The sequence below is a fragment of the Pieris rapae genome, chromosome 12 (genome assembly GCF_905147795.1).
Source record: "Pieris rapae chromosome 12, ilPieRapa1.1, whole genome shotgun sequence".
NCBI classification, from domain to species: domain Eukaryota; kingdom Metazoa; phylum Arthropoda; class Insecta; order Lepidoptera; family Pieridae; genus Pieris; species Pieris rapae.
Window position 1 is genome coordinate 103,430 of NC_059520.1, and position 22,444 is coordinate 125,873.

At 36.5% G+C, this 22,444-nt stretch overlaps 3 protein-coding genes across 5 annotated transcripts in view; 1 reads left to right on the top strand and 2 right to left on the bottom strand.

Moving 5' to 3' along the window:
• Positions 1 to 13,972, bottom strand: part of LOC110995879 (afadin) — a 33,591-nt gene extending 19,619 nt beyond the window's left edge. For 2 of the 3 annotated variants that reach the window (XM_022263267.2, XM_022263266.2), the window contains exons 1-9: positions 13,626 to 13,972; positions 11,698 to 11,767; positions 5,098 to 5,230; positions 4,582 to 4,690; positions 4,306 to 4,496; positions 4,073 to 4,229; positions 3,870 to 3,995; positions 2,777 to 2,934; positions 2,573 to 2,654 (exon numbers count right to left, since the gene is read on the bottom strand). In XM_022263267.2, coding sequence (XP_022118959.2) covers positions 2,573 to 2,654; positions 2,777 to 2,934; positions 3,870 to 3,995; positions 4,073 to 4,229; positions 4,306 to 4,496; positions 4,582 to 4,690; positions 5,098 to 5,230; positions 11,698 to 11,699 — 958 coding nt within the window. In that variant the 5' untranslated portion in view covers positions 11,700 to 11,767; positions 13,626 to 13,972. Of the gene's footprint in view, positions 1 to 2,572; positions 2,655 to 2,776; positions 2,935 to 3,869; positions 3,996 to 4,072; positions 4,230 to 4,305; positions 4,497 to 4,581; positions 4,691 to 5,097; positions 5,247 to 11,697; positions 11,768 to 13,625 lie in introns of all 3 variants that reach the window. The other variant, XM_045630542.1, reaches the window with a different exon arrangement.
• A 1,196-nt stretch (positions 13,973 to 15,168) lies between these two features.
• On the bottom strand, positions 15,169 to 16,928 carry LOC110995885 (high mobility group protein HMGI-C). Its single transcript, XM_022263277.2, has 4 exons — positions 16,787 to 16,928; positions 16,102 to 16,199; positions 15,867 to 16,025; positions 15,169 to 15,783 (listed from the first exon to the last, which is right to left on the bottom strand). The coding sequence occupies exons 2-4, from the start codon at positions 16,171 to 16,173 to the stop codon at positions 15,658 to 15,660; spliced, it is 357 nt and encodes a 118-aa protein (XP_022118969.1). The 5' UTR covers positions 16,174 to 16,199; positions 16,787 to 16,928; the 3' UTR covers positions 15,169 to 15,657.
• Positions 16,929 to 18,742: 1,814 nt separating this feature from the next.
• On the top strand, positions 18,743 to 22,091 carry LOC110995870 (novel acetylcholine receptor chaperone). Its single transcript, XM_022263254.2, has 4 exons — positions 18,743 to 19,149; positions 19,441 to 19,579; positions 19,712 to 19,856; positions 20,662 to 22,091. The coding sequence occupies exons 1-4, from the start codon at positions 19,039 to 19,041 to the stop codon at positions 20,735 to 20,737; spliced, it is 471 nt and encodes a 156-aa protein (XP_022118946.1). The 5' UTR covers positions 18,743 to 19,038; the 3' UTR covers positions 20,738 to 22,091.
• The last annotated feature ends 353 nt before the right edge of the window (positions 22,092 to 22,444 follow it).

A 22,444-nucleotide genomic window follows, 5' to 3' on the forward strand; every position in this document is an offset into this window, starting at 1 on the left:
AACTCTTAGTAGTGTTACTTGTAGATGCAACTTCACTCCATTGTGGCTTGACAGCTGAAGATTTCATCCAGTCCAGAATTGGTTTAATGTCACAATCCTCTTGCTGTGCTATCTGCATCAATCTACCACCGAAATCTGAACGAATGATATCTGTTCTAAGCATCCTCACGTGACGATCCCTTCCGTTCTGTTTGGTGACTTTTTCACTTGGCCTTTGAGACGCATCATCTGAACTCCTTATTAGCTCTCTTTCATGGATCGATAACATATCAGAAAATTTCTTTAATTGTTCCTCTGCCTTTGATAGGTGTATTGACAAGGCTTCCTCATAGTTATCCGGAAATGTTCGAACTGCGTTCCACTCTTGTTGCTTACTGGCCTGTCCGTCCACATCGATTACTCTACAGATGTCATAACCACAATTTGAAGAATTGCCTTTTAAGGAGACTTCCTGTTCTCCGCACTTGAAGATCCCTTTTTCCAGATCTATCTTACATTTGTAAAACTTCATAAAGTCTAACCCGATTCTACAGTTATCTACTATGTCGGCAAGAACAACCTTGTGTCTGTAAAAGCGTTCACCAATCTTGAAGGTCGCGATACCTTCTCCCCGATCGGCTATGCGTTGACCCGTAGCTGTAACAATATGTGCAATTCCTCTAGAAGGGCTTCTAGAAAATGTCTTCAGAAGTTGGTGTCTGATAACTGTTCGTGAAGCTCCAGTATCAAGTGTCACATCACACTTAGTTCCATTGACTTCTCCGTCGATGACTAAGGTATTTCCACGTCTAGCCTTTACATCACCTCTGAAGTCTTTCTTAGGGCACGAAAACCTCATGTGCCCTACTTCCCCACAGATGTAACAGGTTGGCCCACGTTGACCAGTAGCTCTTTCCGTGACAGCCCTAATGCGGTAAGGTTGAGGATCTTTCTGAATCGCCTCTACCTCCAACGCATGGGCTAGAGCGTCCTTCAGGTTCTTGTGGTGACCAAGGTTCACTCTAAGCCTGACTTCACGGTCTCTTATTCCATCTATGAAGGTTTGCACTAATATCTTGTCTGCTACATCTGGTAAGGATGCGTAAGCTTTCCTTACCAGCTTCTCTATTTCCAGACACCATTCTTGCAAGCTCTCACTTGATCGCTGCATTCTCTCCCGTAATTGAGCCCTGTAAACTGGCTCTAAATGTGAGTCTCCATAACGTGACTCCAAGGCATCCAGCAGTCGCGTCAGCGTCACATCTCCTTTCATAACTTCCAACACGTCCAGGGCTTCACCTCGCAGTCCCAACATAAGGGCAGCCACGGCCTGATTATCTTTCCAACCGTTTATCTTGCATAAAGCCTCAAACTGTACCTTGTAGGCGTCCCAAGAAGAAGAACCATTAAAAGTAGGTGCTTCCAGCGTTCCAGATGATTCCACAAATCCAGACATCTTAAGGCACTGAACCTCCCTTTCTAAATCAAACAAGCGTTTCTCCTGTTCGGAACACCTACTGTCCAGGTTTTCAAACTTTGATATTAGAGTCTCCGTTTTCTTTGTCTGCATCTCCGCATCTGCTGCAGACACTGTCACGAACGCCTCTTGATTCTCCCTTGGAGTAATTGGCATTTTTCTATCCCCAATTCTGACACCAAAATGTTACGAGCTAGGGGATCGGATAGAAACTGCCGTCGATTTCTTCAAGGGTTTATTTCAATAAAATCTACGAGGAATTCGTTTACACTAATATCTTGAAATTACGCACAGAAAAGCACTAATAACTCACACAATGAAACACTGTCACTAATCACTTAAATCACTCAGTACTTTATTACTGGTATCACTTAATCGCACTTTTTCTCTTCGCTGTTTATCGCTCGGAATCGCATTCAAAACTGAACTGAGTGATCGCGTTTTGGCTCGCTTATATATCCCTGGGAAGAATCTCGAACGATGTTTCCGATGTTTACGAGAACTTTCTAGGCGGGAGCGCTACTGAGTAGCGATCGCCTAATTCTAGAACGCGCGTACTTGCTATCTCTTTCGCACATTGCTACGTGCTTGTCGTACGACGTTCTAGAGTTCTCGGTCTAGCTTCGAGAAGGTTCTTATCTTTTCTCTCTTTCGCGTATCAAACAGTGCTTGTCCCACACCTAGAAAATTCGTTCTAGAATATTCCTTCATCGACGGGCTATAACCGGGCCTGAAAACGCCTGAAAACGGGTCTGCTGAAAAGTGTACCATTCGTCTATACGTGTTCTGAAACCGACTGAAAAAATGTTTCAGCCTCCTGAAAACTACGGCAACATTTTGTAAATTTCGATTTTCTAATATGTGATTGACCCTCTCCTGAAACGTTCATAAATCATATTTCAGTCTGCTGAAAAGTTCTCTAAGTAGTGGAAAAATCTAAAAACATTGCAGTTGACCCGTCTTCGTAACAATATTAATATTATTGAAAGAATGTAATTAGGAAGAGAAGATATACAAAAAATACGCATTGAATTGATAAGCTTCTCGTCTGATGTAACAAGTATTCATCGTGTTTGACAGCGTAGAGACAAGAAAATACTAATTGTGAGTACTCACTGCGATGAGGATGCGTCATGACGATGGCCAGAGGACACTCGTCGTCCTCCAGGATGTACTCCGAATCGTCAGTCGTGTCCACCTGCCATCAATTCCAAAATGTATCCCAATGTGACGATAACTTAAGAGTACGCAGTAGTCTGACTACTGACACTACTAAATAGGGCGAGGAGGATGAGGAGGAGGGGGAGGGGGCGAGTGTACCTGCACGAGGCAGTACTGCGCGGGCTCGTGCCGAGACAGCCCGTACTTGTCCAGCATCTCCCGGAGCACGGCGGCCGCGGAGTCACCGACGGACAGCAGCAGCGTCTTGTACGGCACGTCCGGGCACAGGGACGACCCGTAGATCTTCAGCGTGCCACCTGCCGAAGGAACTCGTCATTATCCGCTCGTACGTGACGCCTGAGGCGATAGGGTTTTCTAACATTCCAATTTTGACTACTCTCGACGTCTCTTCAATCATCTCCCGCCCTCGTTGAATCGATGCTCAAAGATTATGTTAATAATATAATACCTTCCAAAGCTTAATGAATTATGGCTTATTGTTATGGGGTCATGCTGCTGATGTCGAATCTATTTTCATTCTGCAGAAAAGCAATCTATAATTTAAAATGCAGGGAATCTCTGAGAGATAAATTCAAGGAAATTAATATACTTACCTTTCCCTCGCAATATATTTATGAAAATATTATGTATGTATACAAAAATACTGTTAAGTATACTAGAACAACAAACGCAGGCATTTCTAAGTGAGTAATTCTTTTTTGGGAAAAGGGATTCTCTTCTTTAACAAAATCCCAGAGGCTCTTTTATCTGCCTTTTAATAAATTTAAGAAATGTATTAAAGAAAAGCTAAGCTGTAAAAAGGCTTATTATACAGTTAGCGATTATCTAGTTGATAAAAGGACCTGGGACTAGTGCTGGGCAGGCTACTTCTAATTAATTTGATATATTATTGTTAATTAATGGAAAATAAATAAATAAATTATTTGTTTTAAATATTTATTTATTTATTTATTTATTTACACTTCGTTGCTAAAGAAATACAAATAACACAGTATATATAAATTACAAGGGATGCAACGGGCGGCCTTATCGCTAACAAGCGATCTCTTCCAGGCAACCCTAGAAAATAAATATTAATATTATAAATATTGTAGTATTGTTTGATGATTTGCTTTTTTAAAAGAGTACCGAGAGTTTTTTACGCCGGCTTTTTCTCTCGGCCTACACCCTCTTCTTTGCCGATGAGTAAGGATAAATCTTATCTTCCCAAATTAACATATTTTATTTTTACCGGTGTCGGGTCCACCATCCTCGGAGCGGAACTGCTGCAGCTTCCTCTCGAGCTTCTGCTGCCTCCGACGCCTCATCACCGCCTCGGGGTTGCTGATGCTGCGAGTGAACGACGTCTCGGGCAGTTCTGTCGAATATCTCACACGTGATTGGGAGCTCTCCAGCGACATGTCGGGATAAACTGATCGATATGAGAGAGGTTACCTGAATATAACTTCTCGGCGACCGGACGATTTTCGTCGTTCGTGTCCGACTTCAACCTTGACAGTTTCTCTTTTTTCTTTAACTCCTTCTTCTCCCGTTTCGACAGTTTCCGCTTGAAGTTTTGGTCTCCCTTCTCATTTATAGAGGACAGTGGCATCTGAAAGAAAAGAAGGTCTTTTTACTCCTCTTAGGAACCGACCCGCGCGACGACACAGATCGAGCGGGGTACTCACGTCGGGCTGGGAGCAGCACTTGAGCAGGAAGCGACCCTCACGGTCGTCGGCGTGCCAGTTGAGCTGCACCAGCAGAGGCTTCTCGTGGGGCTCCAGCTGCCGCTCGTCGCCCGGCGCGTGCGTCTCCCACAGCGTGTAGGAGCCCAGAGACAGCATGCGCATGTCCGGACGGAACTTCTCTATCAGCGTCCCTGAAATTGAGCGTACCGCTATCACCAAACTGCTCGTTTGCACGTGCAACATAAACTTTATTATCAAATAACAAATGAAATTTACCAATGACATCGATGACCGTAGCGTCGGACGCGACGCGGATGCACTTTGTGGCGATCTTCTGGCCCGAATCTTGAAAGTAGAATCGCATTACGCCATGGAACTCCAAGTTCTAAGAAGAAAATATAAACATATGAATTTGATCAGTTGAATCCTAATAAAAGATTTAAAAGGCTTCTTACGGACGAGGACCTTCATAAAGGGATTCTTAAAATTCCAATTTTTGTATTTTCGTATGCCCGTTATCCATGGATAATAGATGTAGCCGGTACAATTTATCCTAACAGTCCGACGAGAAATCTGAATACAGGAAATATTTGGCTTATCGCGATCCTATTCTCGTAGATAGTGGTAGAACGCATTGTGTGACTCACGTTCTGGAAATATTCTGTTATCCAAATATTGATAATCAGTCGTATTTCTCAACTCGGCAAAATTCAGCTCTTTAAAGAACGGTTGCTTTGTTCAAGAGATGGTCTCCTAGAATGATAGAGATATATAATAATATAACATAAGCACCTCGTTGGGCTCGCTGAGTTCGAAGAGGTCGAGGCGGTTGGCGTTCCATTGCTGGATCATGTTGCGGAGCGCCTCGCGATCCAGCATCCGCTTGTCCGCCGCGTCCATCTTTCTTGTCACCGCATCAAGAACCCTGCAAACACACACCACTGTCTATTACTTAACTAATTGATTAATTGTGTTCAATAAATCACAACACGAAACTAGTTAATATTATTTGTATCCAAAAAAATTAAAAGAGCAATAAAGCTAGAATAGAAAGTCATTTACGGATTTCCTATAGATTTGTGAGAGTAGAAATTTAACATTGTCGTTATTATTAATCTCTCTCTCTCTCTCACTTCCAAATACGGCTTCAACAAATATAGAGGTAACATGAATTATTTGGTTATTCCTAGGTGCATCAAAAGAGAAAAAAAATGTTTTGTTCTCTCTAATATTCCTCTTCTAACAAATACTCAATGAATATTTAAGCATTTTAATGTAATTGATTTAATCTATTTATAATTTATAATATTTATTTTGTCAAACATACTTAAATGATAATAATGTCATTACTACTTAATTATGTTAAAACTACGTTTGTGGAATTTGTGCAAGACAATTATTTAATTCCATTTTCCTGCCGAAATCTCGCTGTAATAGGCCTGTAAAGGGGGACAGAGTCCAACCAGGCTGTTGGCGATCATTTCGATTCTACATGTTGCTGAAAAGGATGAAAATAAACAACTTATAGCTTTTACCACTTTCTTTGAATAACTGATAACAATCATAGTAAGTTAGTTAGCTGATTGACACTTCAACAGCCTAATCGACCCTGGAGACAATGAAAAGTCTGTGGTGCTCTCATCATACTCTAGAAGTAATGACTGACAACTGTCTCGAAACTGTAGTGAGCAGTCCCCGATTGGCTGAATTCGGTGTTCAAATGCGGAGGTTAGCTAATTAAAGAAGAAATTGACAGCTATCAACTGTTGCAACACGTGACATAATATCGGGTATCAGTTATTATCAGAACCACTATCAAGAATTATAAGCTTTTATCGCACTAAATAATGAAAAATAAATAATGTCATATTGCTTCTTATCTTTTACAATATTACTCTGATCAAAAAAAAATATTTATGAATTTATTTCTGCCACAATTTTATTTTTAACCAAAATTCTTTCACTGGGTATAAAGAAGTAAAATGTCATAAAATTTGAAAATCATACTTTAACAAACAGTGTTAACCAGACCAGATTGCATTTCCAATAAATAAACTAGGTACATGTAACATCGAATGGAGAAAAATTCAGTCAGTGGGCGGATCCTGGTATATATCATGCGCAGGCGCACCTACACTTTCATGTTTGTATTTATAACGTAAACATATGGCCCCGCGCTCTACACCAAACCGACAACCATACCTACGTGACCGGCTCTTCAAAAACATCCGTGAATTTAACGACAATAAACACGCAATCATATAATTTAACATCGATTGCCTTGTTAAAAGGTAAGTCGAGTAAATATCATCAAGTCGTAACATGTCCATGTCTTTATATTATCAGCCCATGTGATATTGCCTATATATATCGTAAAGTCGATACAAATGCAACTAAGTGGCTTCGAGTATTAAGGTTTCCGTTACTCGGAAGCGTGTTGTTTAGAGTTCTAGCCTCCGCCTCGGCTAATGTTAGACCGAACTGAAAAACCCAATCTCATAACACGTTGGGCATTCCACTACTTAGTTCGCCATGCGATGCTATTGCATTCAACAAATAAAACGTACTGAATGCGGTTCCTGCATTCATTTAAACACGAATCGTTGACTCGTAAAAATAAACACGCCCGGTTACTTGCACGGGCTTATTTTTACAAAGGTATTTACTTACAGGAAATATACTATTAAAATAACTATGTAGGTCGGTTATGCATCTACTAAACTGATGCAAAATCAACCGTGAAACGTTATTGAATGGTTTGAATAAAATGTGTTTAGACGACGGTGTACGAGCTGATACCGGCGCTAGGCTTTCCGAAGTGCCGAGTTTGTCATTGGTGTCGAATGTTCACGCTCGAACGCCGACCTTGCCCCTTTCCTGTGCCAAACAGCAGAACCATCATATCATGTTCTATATCCTTATCGAACAACACAGAACTGCGTCATTTATCGAGACATAACATCTCTTTCTATGCCATCACTCACAGAGATCGCACCTAATTAACATGATTTACACAATTTTATAATGAATGGACCTGTCTATTTCAAGAACTACTACTGTTAATTAATATTACTCGCCCTTTTAACTGTGTCGATATTATTACATGTATATAATATAATGTTAATGTATTTATGTCAATACTGAAATGAATAAAAAAATAACGTTCACTGGACGTAATTCACTTAGAGGCATAGGTCCTTGGCACAGTTGTCGTTTGTGCGACTTCATAACCGAGCATGTCATACATTTAGTCGGTAACATGACTGTGCTTATTATATTATACATATATATCTAGCTTAGATGTTGTTTTAAAGTAAGTGCGTATTATTACACATAATACTTGCATATGATACTGGAGATTTAAAACATTTTTATACTGTGCTACAAAACTCTTCAATAAATTTGCACAATATATATTTTTATCTTTTCGATATGTATATATATTTTGAGAGACATCTTAACATAATAAACAATATAATCACTTCGGACTCGTGCGAAGCCGTGAGTCGCTAGTTATATATTAAAATATGCATTTTTCCTACTGCAATATTGAATATCTGATAGGTCTCTATGAGCGATCGCTTGGAATGCGCAGCGCACAAGACTAGTTTTGCTATTATTATTTTCTAATGATATCTCACATTGAAAATTTCAACGAATACCTTTGACGCCGCTACATCAACGAGTAAGCAACATCTAAAATAAAGCGTGGGAATGTATGGAGTAAAGTATAGAGGGTGCAAAAAGTGTGAGGTCGAGCAGCGACCCTACTACAAGTGCATAGGGGCGTAACACGTGAACCTGTCGGGCCCCGGGGGCGACGACTGCCTTTTGCCATCCACTCAATAGTGGTCCTGTGATTATTTTATTGTTACTAGTTAATCAGCTGTTGTAACTAATTTTATTAAATCTAATCGTTTTTGCTAAAATCTGTACAAAAAATACGAAAAGTATTCCGTAATTCTAATATATTATAGTGGTATGATGAGGTTCACTACATAACAAAGGCCGGGTCATCGTAGCGGTATCCGCATTGGCTGCACAGCCTGACAACGTACCGTGTCGTGCAGCAGGCGAACAATCGCAAGCTCGGGTTACACTTACGGCATTCGCGGGACTTGAGTGTCAACTGGAACAGTTGCCTAGCAACGGCAACGCGTATTCATAGACAGCCAATTCATAGGTAGTTCTGTATTTGCAATAGCATTTTATTAATTTTGCTGTTTGTCTAAAAAAACAGCCGTCTACTTGTAGAATTGCACCTGCAAGAGACACGTGCCAAAGTCAGCTGTATTCAAATATTAATTACATATTATCGTATTTAACATAATATAACTGACGCTGAATTTTTTAACATCGTTTAATTGAAATAATTTTAGATATACGAACCGTACAAATGAAGGAATGCAAAGGCGTCGCCTCATTGCCCACCACTTCAATGACGCATTGTATAAGTATGCATGACGGATACCTATTGCTCGTAAAGGTATCTTCATCCGAACCTTACTTTTGTTCCGAACACTTTCACTGACGAGTATTATGCGAAAATAAAATCGAGAGCATATTCTTCCACCATACAATCAATAGTGGAAATAATTAAAATTATAACTTGAACGATTTGCATCAATCATTTCAGCCAGCCTTATTCTCCTTTCGTCAAGTTTGTAAACATGCCGTCGGTGACATGGTTGCTCACCTGCCGAGGCGACGTGCGCATTCCTCGTTTACAGCCACTGTAGGACTCACATTACAATAACTGTTTATGCGAGATCTGGACTAAGTCATTATCCACGCAGATCTTGTTACGATAACCGTATGAAGCTTTAACCCTGATAACGTATCAACAATACAAAAGTAGTCAAGACCTCTATACACCGATAACATTATCGCAGGTAGGCAGGAAGTGGGAAGTACTTTCTTAAAAAGTCTGTGTAATCGCCAATGATGGCTTTTGATTTTAGAGAGTAGTCGGGGAAAGTGATAGTAGGGCAAGTCGTTAGAAGTCTGGTCTCGTTCCGGCGCACACGACGCGACGACTGCGTCGGAGAGATGGCGCGCGGCCTCGTAAGGTTTCAGACGCTTTACAATTTTTGCCTCAAACACATCCCGACATCATGTAGACCAATTTTTATAGAATGTCATATAAGTTTAGGTTTCTATTGTAACACATTACATAAATATGTTATAAAATTAACATTTATCAAATAATAAATGAAAAATTATCTATCGTTGATAAAATAACTAAATATTTTTATAGACGAGGTGGAGAGGGTCGGGGTTTAGCGCCAGGTACGGCCTGGCGTAAACCACCCTTTCTCACGCAATTCGATACAAAAACAACAAATACTTTAAATTTACCGATGCCGTAACCATCACGATCTCTCAATACACACGAAACCCGAAACTCAGATTCATCATTAATTAATCTCAAATTCCTCTTTATCTGAAAAAACAATGCACTTGTTGCATCAATAGTACTAGTACTGCACGAAATACATGCCATTGTTTACTAAACATTAGTCAGAACGATGTTAGATAGTGCGTGAAACGAACACGTTGAAGGAACCGCTACAAGTACTATGGCGAAACTACCTCACGTTCATACGCTAAGTGTCAATGCTAACTGCAATAAAATGACCCATTATATGTCCTTTATATAGCCACCTTTCTTTAAAGATAGAAAAACGCCATAAAAGCAGTTACCGGAAATAACTTTGAGGCACTTTATTACAATACTATATTATAACCCTAATGAACCGGGTAACGTTCTCCTTGCGATGTTTTTTCGACGACATTATCGTCCAGGTCAAATGACAAGATCGTGCTAAATTATTTTTAATTTTAAAAGTACAGATAAGCAAATTTTACAGAAAACAATGAAAACATTTATTTTTTATCATTATTTACTTCTTTATCAAGTATTTAATTAGTTTTTAAGAATCAGAAGAAATTGAAGAATCTATAGAAAGTGAAACTAATCGACGCCCCACCTCGACCGGAAAACATTTATACAAATATTCACCAAACGTTTCGTTTTTCCTTCGCATAAAGGTTAGTTAGTAGCAAATTGAAGCCATACAAATGACGGAAAATAATACATTGTCGGTGACCACTTTCAAGCCTTTGCTCGTTCTTTCGTTTGTAAATGCGACTCAACGAATATTATACATGCGTCTTATATGTCAGTCTCAAAAATATAGACATTTTGCACTTTGCTATTACCACACAACGCGCCACCGACCTACTGTTTAATTGAGTTAAAACGTTTTCAAGTACAAACGGTCCTTTCATGTGCGCTCGAGAAAGTAATTTTACATTTTAGGCAGGTAATATAGAAACCGCACTTAAGTCTCACAGTATCCTTTTGAGAGAGGTTATCTGAGCGTTTATGGGGCAACGGCCGCGAGGTATGTGCTCATTCATATAGACGCTACTTAGAAGTACCAGTTGTGAGAAACTTAAAGGACACAAACAGCTATAAAAAAGCGCGTAGAAGCACAAAACGCTCTACTTTAATAGCGTTCTTAAATATGCAGGACGCAGAGTTCTCACCGCATCTGACCTACATGTCTTTCTTCGTCTCTGACCTCTGTTCATAGTCCATGAGATTGCCAAAGCTCTCGCCATAAAGCTTAATTAGCTCCTTCATTCATTCATCGGTATTTTGAGGGGAACAGGATAAGGGGATGTTTTTGACGATTTCGTATAAAACAAAAATTGACTAGAGGAAAAATCGGACAAGTCCAGCACGATTTTTAGAAAAACTGGTGGCACTTAGGAGGGGGTTAAAAAACAGGCAAAATCAGGCCGCCATAATTGGCTGAAATCGCCTTCAGTGGAGCCTTTTATCGCTGAAATTTTGCAAGAAGTACTGGAAACTGGTATGGAGTATATGTGTAAGTATGGGAAAATTATGAAATCTGTAACATTTCATCTGCTTTTCCGAAGATGTCCAGAGAACCTTGTATTTAAATGTTTAGAGAGTCTCTTTCCGCGGAAAGTCCGTTTCCGATTTGACCCATTTATGAGTATCGGACTGGTTGGAAATCAAAAACGATGGGGAACGAGTTATTTTAACCCATTTGCGGCAAGAAAATTTGCCAGGGTTTTCGTCCGGGAAACATGAAAAAAGATTACTTAAATAGATTTATGGATAAGCATTGTTTTTCTCTCCCTCCAACTCGTGCGCTGTATGCCGCCCGGCGCACAAGGTAGCATAACCTCGACAAGGTAGAAAATACCCCTTCCAAATGACAAGGCAATATGGCTCCAAACCCCTCAGGTCCACAACGAGCGGGCCACGAGCTGCCCAGCGCACCGTGCGACATAAGTTTAATTATGTCGCGTTCATAAATGTAGACCAATCCAAAAAGTCCAAACGAAAATACTTACATGAATAACGAGATGGATTGATAGACGTTCGACAGGCAATGATGTAGCTCTTAGCTCTACGTCATGCTATCTGCAACAAATAGTATAAATTGCTATAATATTTTTCGAGGGCGAATATCTAACACATAGCGAAACATTTATCGAAAAGCATATGATAAGCTTTCGGCAAATATTTATTACAAACAAAAAATATAGATGACAAAAATTTTTTATTGATATACATATGAGTTTTATTTTAAATCCTAACTATAAGCTACGACATAACCTAATTAATACTTTCGATTACGAAAAAACTATTCTAAGTATTTTATGCTACGAAAACGTATCTTCTTATTATGAGCTGAATTAAAAAAATCATCGAACATGGATTCCGAGGCGTTCGTTAATAGTTTAAAAAACTGTCTGTTAGATAGATCTTATGCCAAATACAGAAGACACAAAATTCAATGAATATAAGAAAGTTACAAGTAAATTACATATAAATCTAATCAGTATGCTGGACCATCATAGTATATCGTAGTGAGTCCGTACAATGGACACACACGACAATGGCGCACGTGTCACGATTGCAATTAAAAAATAAAAATAAAGAGAACTAAAAAATAGGGAATTGGAATTTAAAATAACTAAAATTTAAAAAAATGACATATGCTGTATGAATTTGATCTACCTTTGATAAACTTTTAACTAGCAAGTCAGAAATCATCTATTTATTGAGATGATGTAGATGGAAGAGTATGAACCACTCAGTTTAATGAAAATAAGTTCTTTGTTTGCTGAAGGATAAAATTTATTTCGTAACATGAGTCCTCCACTGTGTTTTACATATATATATCTTGTCTTTTAAACAAATTTAAATCAGTTTTGATAGTCGTCAGTGTTACGAGGGTCTTCAGAGAAGAGTTCATGAAGGTTACTTGTTAAAAGGGTGCAATAGGTTTGGTTTTACAGAGTAATAGGCCTTATCTCAAAATGAATTACTAAAAAGTATAGCTAAATCAGACTATTTTGGCTAACTAATACAAGTCAACTTATCTTGTAGCAGTAAAATATTCATGTGAATTGATTCAACAATCATATATTATAACAAATGTACAATAAAATATATATATACATGACAACAAGTTCACAAACTCAAAATTGTTACTATCGAATTCCACTAAAAGATACACAGCCCAAAGATTGCCTTATTCATTGTATAAGTGCTGCATACAGATTGCATTTCAAAAATAAACACTATTTTAAATGTCAGAAATGGATATTAAGTTAGTTTGAACTGTGTGAATTTTTGAAGACAAAAAATTAAAAGAAGCTAAAAAGTATTTAAATCATTCACTTTGTAGCACTTGAACTGAAAAGTAAATATAAACTAATATTCTAACTCTACATAGTCATCTTCTTAGGGAATGTTATGAAATGGTAAACACTTAGAAGAAATAAACTTAAAAAGCTATTTATATATTAGAAGTTTCATTTTAATATTAACTGGAACAATCAGTTGAGCCATTATGACTTATGAGTCATTCATATTGAAGTGATTTATATTTTTTTGCAGACTATACTTCCCATGTTTTTATACATCCCGGTTTAAGTTGTAAATCCATAAATTAGTGAGTAGTAAATTTTAAATGGTAAAATGCTAATGTGTATGGCATATATGTGTATATATGAGTACATGATCAGAAATTACAAATCTCTAGCTAGGTTAAATGAAATATATGCCAAATAATTAATCGAGGTATCCAATATACCTTGAAAATACATATAGAATTGGTACCAGTAACAAAGCTAAAAAAATGTTTAAGGATAGTTTGTTGGTATCGATGTATGTACTTACAACACTGCAATGTCGTCATCACGACATTCTTGCTATATAATAATTTACTATTTCTAGCTCAAACAGTACAAAAAAGACATAATTTACAAACCTGTGAAATGTAATCGGCATTTAAAAACTTTCACAAATAAACTTTGCTCATCATTACAAAATACAGGCACTTGAAAACTTGTCCAACTTTTTAAAACTTTCATCGGATACACTTGGGGCGTAATACTACTATAACGTGATATCCAATGTTACGATTTTTGGTAAAACATTTATTTTAATAAGTATACGTTGTAATAACACTTATCTTATATGTTTTAATATTAACCCGAAATAACAGAAATATGTGGTTTCATCGCAACCAAGAACAACACAACACACGCGCGTATGTCAAAACTTCAAATGCCTTAACTTAACTCATAAACGTTTTCTCTCCTAGTGAATTCTGATTGCTCAGTCATATCCACAGAACACTACGATAAAACTCATTTCCGAGCTCGCTCGCATATTCATAAGCTATGTTTTAATCACAGTGGTCAATGTGATCATAAAAACGTCACGATATCAATAACAATTTATACTTTAAAAAACTAATTTCAAAAATACTTTAATTCAACAACATAGATTTACATAATTCATACTAAAACTGCACGTCACTTATCGTTTGTCATAAATGCTTCACTAATCAAGACTTGAAAACCAGCTATGTCTATCTCACGCAATAATTTAAATATACTATCAGACTTTTCAATTATTGGATTCACTAGTTTTAGTCTTTAGTTGGTTCGAAAGTTGAATAAAACGATGATTTATCGACACCATTTTCTAATACAATTTATATCCGTTAAGTTGAAGTATGTTTTTTGCCTTAGAAATTAGAATGACTAATAAACTGCCTAGGTGTTTAAAAAAAGCTAATCAATTCTGATTGACAATCATTTATTTAAAGTTTACATAAAATTATATCAAAAATGTTTTCTTTGGTACTATGATAGGATTCATAAACTAATTGGGACATCACTACCGTTTCAATTTTCTATTGCAAACCACAGAGTACACTATATTTGCTGCATTAACTGTGAAGATAATTTAATTCTTGTACTTTTGATATATAACTGTCTTTTTATTCCAAGCACGCCTCTAATAAGTACAGATTAGTTAACGACTTTTAAAACTGAATCAATAAATCATTAATGATATTATAGCAGTCGTAGCCCATAGGCCGTAGCCAGTAGGCCAAATGCATTTGGCAGATGGGTTCGGTAACAACAGTTCCGTTATAAAATTTTACACTCATCAGCCATATTGTGATCATTGTTTAATATTTCTTGTTCTCCCAATGCAGTTATGTTTATGTCATAATAAAATCTAAATATATTTCCAGATCTCAAAATATTTTAAGAGACTATGGCTCAAAATAGGATGAACAATGTACACACAATTATACTGGATTTAAGTTTTTTTATCAAATTTTTAGCAAACCCTAATCTAAAATATCTTATGACTGTCTCAACTATATTTACCAGTAATGCAAGGTGCATGCATATTAATATATACATTTAAACTTCTTTTGACTATATAGACACAATACTTGTACTTAAAATAAACAAAAAGGAACTAGTTTATCTATATTTTCAAATACAATAAACATTTATTTAGAAAGAAAATATTTATTATAGAAAATAATACTCGACATTCGGGTCAAATCAGTAAATCTACAAAAATGTATTTTTTCTTACATTACAAATGAAGACATTACAAATACCTAATATATTATTAATAAGAATAAATCTAAAAAATGATCTTACAAATAAATCTTAAACTTGTACGTTCTAAGGAGAGCTGGATCTAACTTGATTCATGTAAAATTGCCCTTAATTTTCATTAAAAACTATGGTCAAAATACTTAAAAAAGAAAGTCTGTAAGTCTTTATATTTTATAAAATATACAATTTCACATGAATTTAATTGAGATTTAGCTGAGATTTTTGTACTGTCTAGATAACCCCTTAGATTTATCCAAATAACTTGCTGATATTATCTGCAATGTAAATATTCATGAAATTGTTATCCAGGCAGAGTTATCCATGACAAACAAATTACACTAAAATGAGTGACATTAGACTCTAAATGCTTTACTCGTCAGAGGCTTCTTCTTCTTCTTCATCATCCTGTTCCTCTTCGGATGATGCAGTATCTTTCTTAGGGGGAGCTGCATCTTTACGTGGTCGCCCTCTCGCTCTTCCTTCTCCTGATGAAGACTGGAATGCATAATTATAAAAAGATTAGAAAATCAGAACTTTGTATATAAGCTAAATGTAATCAAAGTAGATTTGCAAGGCACCTTGGCTTTAGGCGCAGCTGCCTTTTTTTTTGATCCTTTAGGTCTTCCTCGACCTCTTTTGGCTACTGGTACCTGTTCTTCGTCTGAAGAATTTTTAGACTCTTTTACTTTTGCAGGAGCGGCTGGTCTTCCTCTTTTCTTTGAATCTCCTTTTGCTTCCTTAAAATAAAAGTAAGTCAAAACATATTTGTACACAATAAAATTTTAAATTATATAATGTAAACATAATACATACAGCTGGTGTTCCATTTGCTTTAGGCCGACCTCTTCCTTTCTTCTCAACTGCAGTTGATCCATCGTCAGACATTTTTATTTAGTGGTATTTTCAATCAACTGCAACAAGTTTTTCAGGATAACATTTAATATCGCATTGAGTTAACCACTGTATAGAAGTTACCGGACGCATTTTTACTAAAGCCGGGCAATGACACATACATAATAAGTTTATACACAACTTTTTTATTTATAGGACTATAATACTCATAAATTACTTAACATCAAAAAAACAGAAAGGTTTAAAGGTTTTGATTTGATTCAAGATAAGCTCGTTGTACAGTTTTTCTATTACAAATAATTAATGTACAATACGGCACCGACGCTAAGCTTCTTGTTATAGATTTAGTGGAAATGTCCAGGTTAAAGAACAAATAAAATAGATGTTACTTCGCACATATCAACAATACTCAATATAGATGAATTTAACAATTGAAAAAATTGCCATTGAATCATATAGGCCCACGAAAGCTGAAGTAATATGAACAAGCGTCAATTTAAATGGTGGCTGACTGCCTTTTGATAATAACAAGTATTATAAGAAACATACATACGATAAACACTTTATTTTATTATTAGTATATTTTTATTTTGATCGGGGCCCAAAAAAAAATTACTATTTATAAAAGTATTTGATTTTTACTCACCAAATATTTGTTTACAGCAAACACTGTCGAATACTGAAAGATTATGGCGGGCTGTGAATTGATCCAACTCAACACTTGGCGTCGGTATAGAGGTCGCCTCGGTCTGAGATGCTGTTGAGAACCGGTGTTGCCGTAAACTATTTCACCTCAGAAAAAGCGATGAAAAAAAGATCTTTTGATATTAGTAATAACGAGCGTCGTAGTGTCCGATAATAAAATGCAATAAAATAGAGTCTAATTATGTCAGTACACGTCTATTTAATAAATAACCATTATACAGTTAATTATTCTGTTTCGTGAAATTTTAGACCTGATGCGCATTAGAAAATATTTTCTTTTTCCATGAACCAAACGTTTAAGAAATTTAACCATTTTTTTTTCATTGTATATATAGTTTTAGTTCATAAAAAATGAATTGACTATTTTTTACCCCTGGCAAACGGACAGGATGCTCACTTGACGATAAGTGATACCGCCGCACACACACTGGCTTTGCGTTGCCGGCCTATAAGATATTGTTACCTGCTCTCTTTTCTACAACGACCCTAACTCCAATTAATTCGGAAATTACTAAATACTTGAGTAGGCAGCTGGTTCCACATTGTAGCGTTGCGCAGCAAGAACGAACGCTCAGTTTCAGAATGTTGGATGTCGAGGTGATATGAGTGGAATGTTGTATTCTGCCTACCTACAGGTAGTAATCGTAACAACTCTGAACAATTTCAATGTTTAATGCGGTAGAAGATCCAGAAAGACCTCAGGCAGTACCAAGAAAGGTATTAAGCCGTTCGAAAATATTAAATTGATCTTCGACGATCAGAATCGCTCTTCGGTGGATACGGTTAAGTGGAAGAATCTGTCTGCGCACTGGTTACGAGTTCACATATAAGCATCTGTGTATCGACGCATAATCACTCAATGGTGGCGTTAAGAGGTTCATCTTGTTTTAAATTTAACGTAATCTCATTTAAATAAATTAAATTTTGCATTTTTGTGACTTGTAATCAACGAAAGCTACTAGTTTACTTTTAACTAATTTTTAAATAATTAATTCTAGCCAGACAACTATAGCAACATAATATTTTTATCGGTAAAATTTACTCGGGTAGGATAGAAGATCAGAAAATTACTAAACTTAATTTATTATCTCATCGGAACATTATCTGTTAATTACGACATGCAACAATACATAGAAGAATTTGTCTTAATATAAAAATTGTCAGGAAAAGTTAGACCCATACTAGTATATTTTCTTGAAATGGAGAAGGGTTGCTAGTGATAGGTTACAGTGGAAATTGTTGGAGAAGGCCTTTGCCAAGAGGCACACTGAATTAAGAGACATTTTATAAATAAAACAGACACCACCATGCAAAGAAAGCAATTCAGGATAAGAGGCTCATTTTCATTTTCAGTATATTTTCTTACCAAAAATTCAAAAAACTACATTAATCATTTTTATCTACGCAACGCTATTCAACGGTGACGATCCATCGATTTCCAGGCAACCCCAGTTCTAGTGGTAGTGCCAAGCTCTTGCCTGCTCTTGAAAAGCGGCGTGAAGTGATGCAATGTGTTCATCTTAGGATGAAACTTCCGTTTATTTGAAAGGAAATGCTAAATTAGTCAGAGTTTGGTGTGCAGCAAAGCGAGACGGTACTTAAATTAGACTAAGTACTTTAAAGAAAAGAGCCTACCAATCCTTAAGACCTTAAGAGGCCGGAAACGCACGAGCCATCAGAAATTGAGAGTGCCCATGGGCGGCGTTATCACTTAACATCAGGTGATTCTACCGCCCGTTTGCCCCGTTCTATAAATAAAATACGTGTACCATTTGCACACTGGCAAAATCCGTGTGGAATAACAACCCAACGGCATCCATTTTATGAAACAAATCTATGGTTCATGTGGTCCAAAAACATCAGCCTGCCTCAACAATGTGAAAAAATAAATCGCGCCAAATATTATCGATTATTTCGCGCCGGCGCGCGTCGTAACTCACTGAATCTTCCAAGTCGGAAATCACTTCGATTCTACAGATTACACTTGCGTTGTGTCGTTATTTTTTTTTAATTCGTGCATAATTACAGCAAGTATCTAATGTGTTTAAAACTTGTTTTAATAATGAAAAAGTGACTATTGAAAGATTTGTAATTTTCTCGGGAACTCTTAACAAATCTTATACGCCTATTGAACATTAAATTACGTTGTGCAGTGTTAATTGGTGAATAATTTTGTACAGTTATTTATTTATAATGGGGTCTATTGTGCTAAAAAGCTTATCTATTCTTCTGGGATTGTTCTTTATATTTATGGGTATTACCAAGATTTCTCCATTTATTTCAAAGGAATTGCATAAGGAATTGGTTAGTATTCTTATATTACTTTCAGATTAAATTAAAGAAATGTGCAAAGGTTGGTGCATTACATTTTTGTTGCGGAGCGATGTTGCTTGCTATTTCGGTATTTGGCTTGCCGCCTAATAACACGAAATTCTGGATCTGTCTGGTGACAGAGCGTTTTGAATATTGAGATTTGTAATCTACCGCAAGTCGCAAGTTATTGCTAATTTTTATGATTGCAGTTTAGGTGGATACAATGATGTATAGATTCAGATATATTTTGAAATTCTGTCATTTTCTTAACACTGTTTGCAGCGAAAGGAGTACGTAAGATATGCGAAAGTGTTTCCGTTGAGCGAGATGCTGGATTTTAAAGTTCCGTCCAAATGGTACCGACGGACTATCGGGGGATGTGAAATACTTTTTGGAATAATTCTCGCTCTTATACCACATCGTAAGTTTTACAGAATTATTATCCTCATAATTTTGTACATAATGTATGACTGCATTGGTTGAAAAACTTTATTTTTTAATATCTCAAAAGCTTGTACACAAATTCATAAAGTTTCCGTTTCGACCCTTTCAGAGAGGATAAAAAACGCGGCAAACATTGGTCTAATCCTACTAATGGTGTTAGCGACGTACTCGCACGTTGCCATCAGCGACCCCTTCGACCGATCCGCACCAACCATCGTCTTCTTCTTCATGCTTTGCGGGAGACTGGTCGTTTGGTAAGCTCGAGTTTCCTTTTTCGCCTTATTTCTGTCCCTAGTGATAAGCGACAATCTATTAATAATATGTGCGTCAATAATAGCGTGTGTGTAAAATGATAAAGTTGCACCTTGACCAATTTTTAGATGATATAAACATGAGTTAGTAAATAAAATTAGTTCCATCACTTCGGCGGCGGCTTCTGGCAAGCGTCCAGATTATTCGGAATGAGAAATCGCCTGTCTTTAGAATTATAGCTTTCTTTAATCGCGATAAATCTATGATTAAATTAGATTAATTCACACGTGATTTGTTAACGGTTGTTAAACTTGTATCATATAGGTATTCCAATCGACCTTGGAACAACAACAAGATTCCAAATATTCGCTTCGATGAAAACCGTGTCATATTTAAAATCTGTAAATTGCAAGATAATCATCACAATTTATGTAAAAACAGTCGATTTTATTGTAATTATTAAAAGTATTTTGTGTGTTCTCGCGTTTAACGATTTAGCATTCCATTGGTCGTTCGTGTTAATGAAAACGGCTGGTCGTCGGCGATGAGGCCGCCTTCTCTTGCGAGAAGACAATATCGTAACGTAAACAACACATCAGAAACGAATTCTATTAACGTGTCAGTGTAAGACGTAATAAGATCATCGCATTTATTTTCTTTACAAATCACCCGGTTCGTAGATACTCTTTAGTAAGATTATGCAATATATTATGTAATTATATGCATATACTGTCATGCTTCAAAATGGTACAAACCCACTTGCCGCTGCGGTGGTTTCAATAATATTAATTACGATTGTGTTTTCAGGTATCAGACCCATCGCCGAGAAATGCTGGAGAAGTTAGCCGCGGCACAAAACGGCAACGGTCTTAAGAGAGATTGATATTATTTTGTGGTCGAATACATGTAATTTTTTTTGCGTTTTATCCATCGGTATACTGAGCGTTCCTTTTCAACAGTTCCGTTTGTCGCACGCTAAGGTCCAATTGGCGAACGAGCAGGTTGTCGAATACGAATTTATTAATCATACTTCAGTGTTCGTCTCTTTTTGCTGTTTATAGGTTTAAACGCACTGTGATTTTGGTCTAGTCACTTTAGTTTTATATGTTTCCTATCCTAAACTACTGAAGAAAACGAGTATTTCAGAATTGAATGTTTATGAATATTATTTAATTCATTCGCTACTTAATCACACATAAATAGCGAATAACTTAGTCATTAAAGAATATTTAGTGACAAAATGGCATTATATTGACGGTAGGCTTATATAAGGTAACTTATACCGATTTTGGACAAATTTGTCCGATCGTATGAGCAATTATTATTATTACTGAGCGCAATAATTTCTAGCCCGCAATATAATTATCTACATTTGTTTTCAGTTTTGTACCGTAGTGCATAATAATTACTAATCATGCGTCATTTCTTAAAATTTGAAGGTTTCTTTGCACAAAAGTGATATTATTTTAAGTGTGATTATTGTATACGATACTAGAGTAGGTATGGGAGTAGTATGAAAGTAACATTACCTACTCACTGTCTTGTATTTACAAATTACCAGACGAGTGTATGACGGATCGGTTACCCTTTAGCTTTATGTGAAATGAGTGTGTTGTGGTGTAATTTCTGACATAAGTAGTCATTTAATAATAATCGTAGGCTAATCGCTCTGAGATTGCTCAATACAAACGCGACATTACATGTTTATTATATTCGAAAGGAATTTGGCTAGAATTTCATTTTCTATTCTTCCCCTGTTCACTTGTACTTAACATTGTTATAATTTGTTATTTACAGTAGAGATACCTAATAGTTATCTACTAAAATATAATAAACAAAATGTAAACATTGAGATTAATATTCGCATAAAATTTGTGTAGATGGCCATATATAGCCAATTCATAATAGAGATGGCAAGAAAGCTTATAGTGGCCGCATGCAATGACACGCATTTGATGTGCAAGCCGCACAACAATCTAACAATGAGAATCCATAGTTTATCATTTATTTTACTATGTATCACTGACTAAATAACTCTTTGTTATAAAGAAATCCCCTATTGGAGGCTGTGTGTTTGATGTGTGTGGTGAGAAGTTAGAGAAGAAAGATCATGAGTGGTTATTAGTTTTATATGAGAGTGTCACTGCCTGATCTTGAAAAGTAGCCATCATGTAATTTTTTTTATTAAGAATTTAAATTTAAGCTTTTTGTGTACAATAAACAAATAGTTAACAGAGCTTTCTGGATTTTCTTTTTACATTAGTTTTGTTGCGTGCTTTCATGCGTGCGTGCGTTTGTAGGTTCGATCCCTATATTTTCATTGGACTTTCTGTCTACTGCGCATTTAACACTCGCTCGTTCGTGAAGCAAAACATCGTAAGGATTTTGGCATTGTTTTGACAATGTATGTCAGTCACAGGTTGGTCATCTACCTACTGGCTTTATCTATTAGTTTTGATTATGAATGAAATGAAATCATAGGCCCAGACCTAAAAGGTTGTAGCGTCATTGGTATAGGTCGCGATAAATTTAAATCAATTGAAATAGATGAGTTCAGTAAAGGTCAAACAAATATTGCTAAATGGCCAAA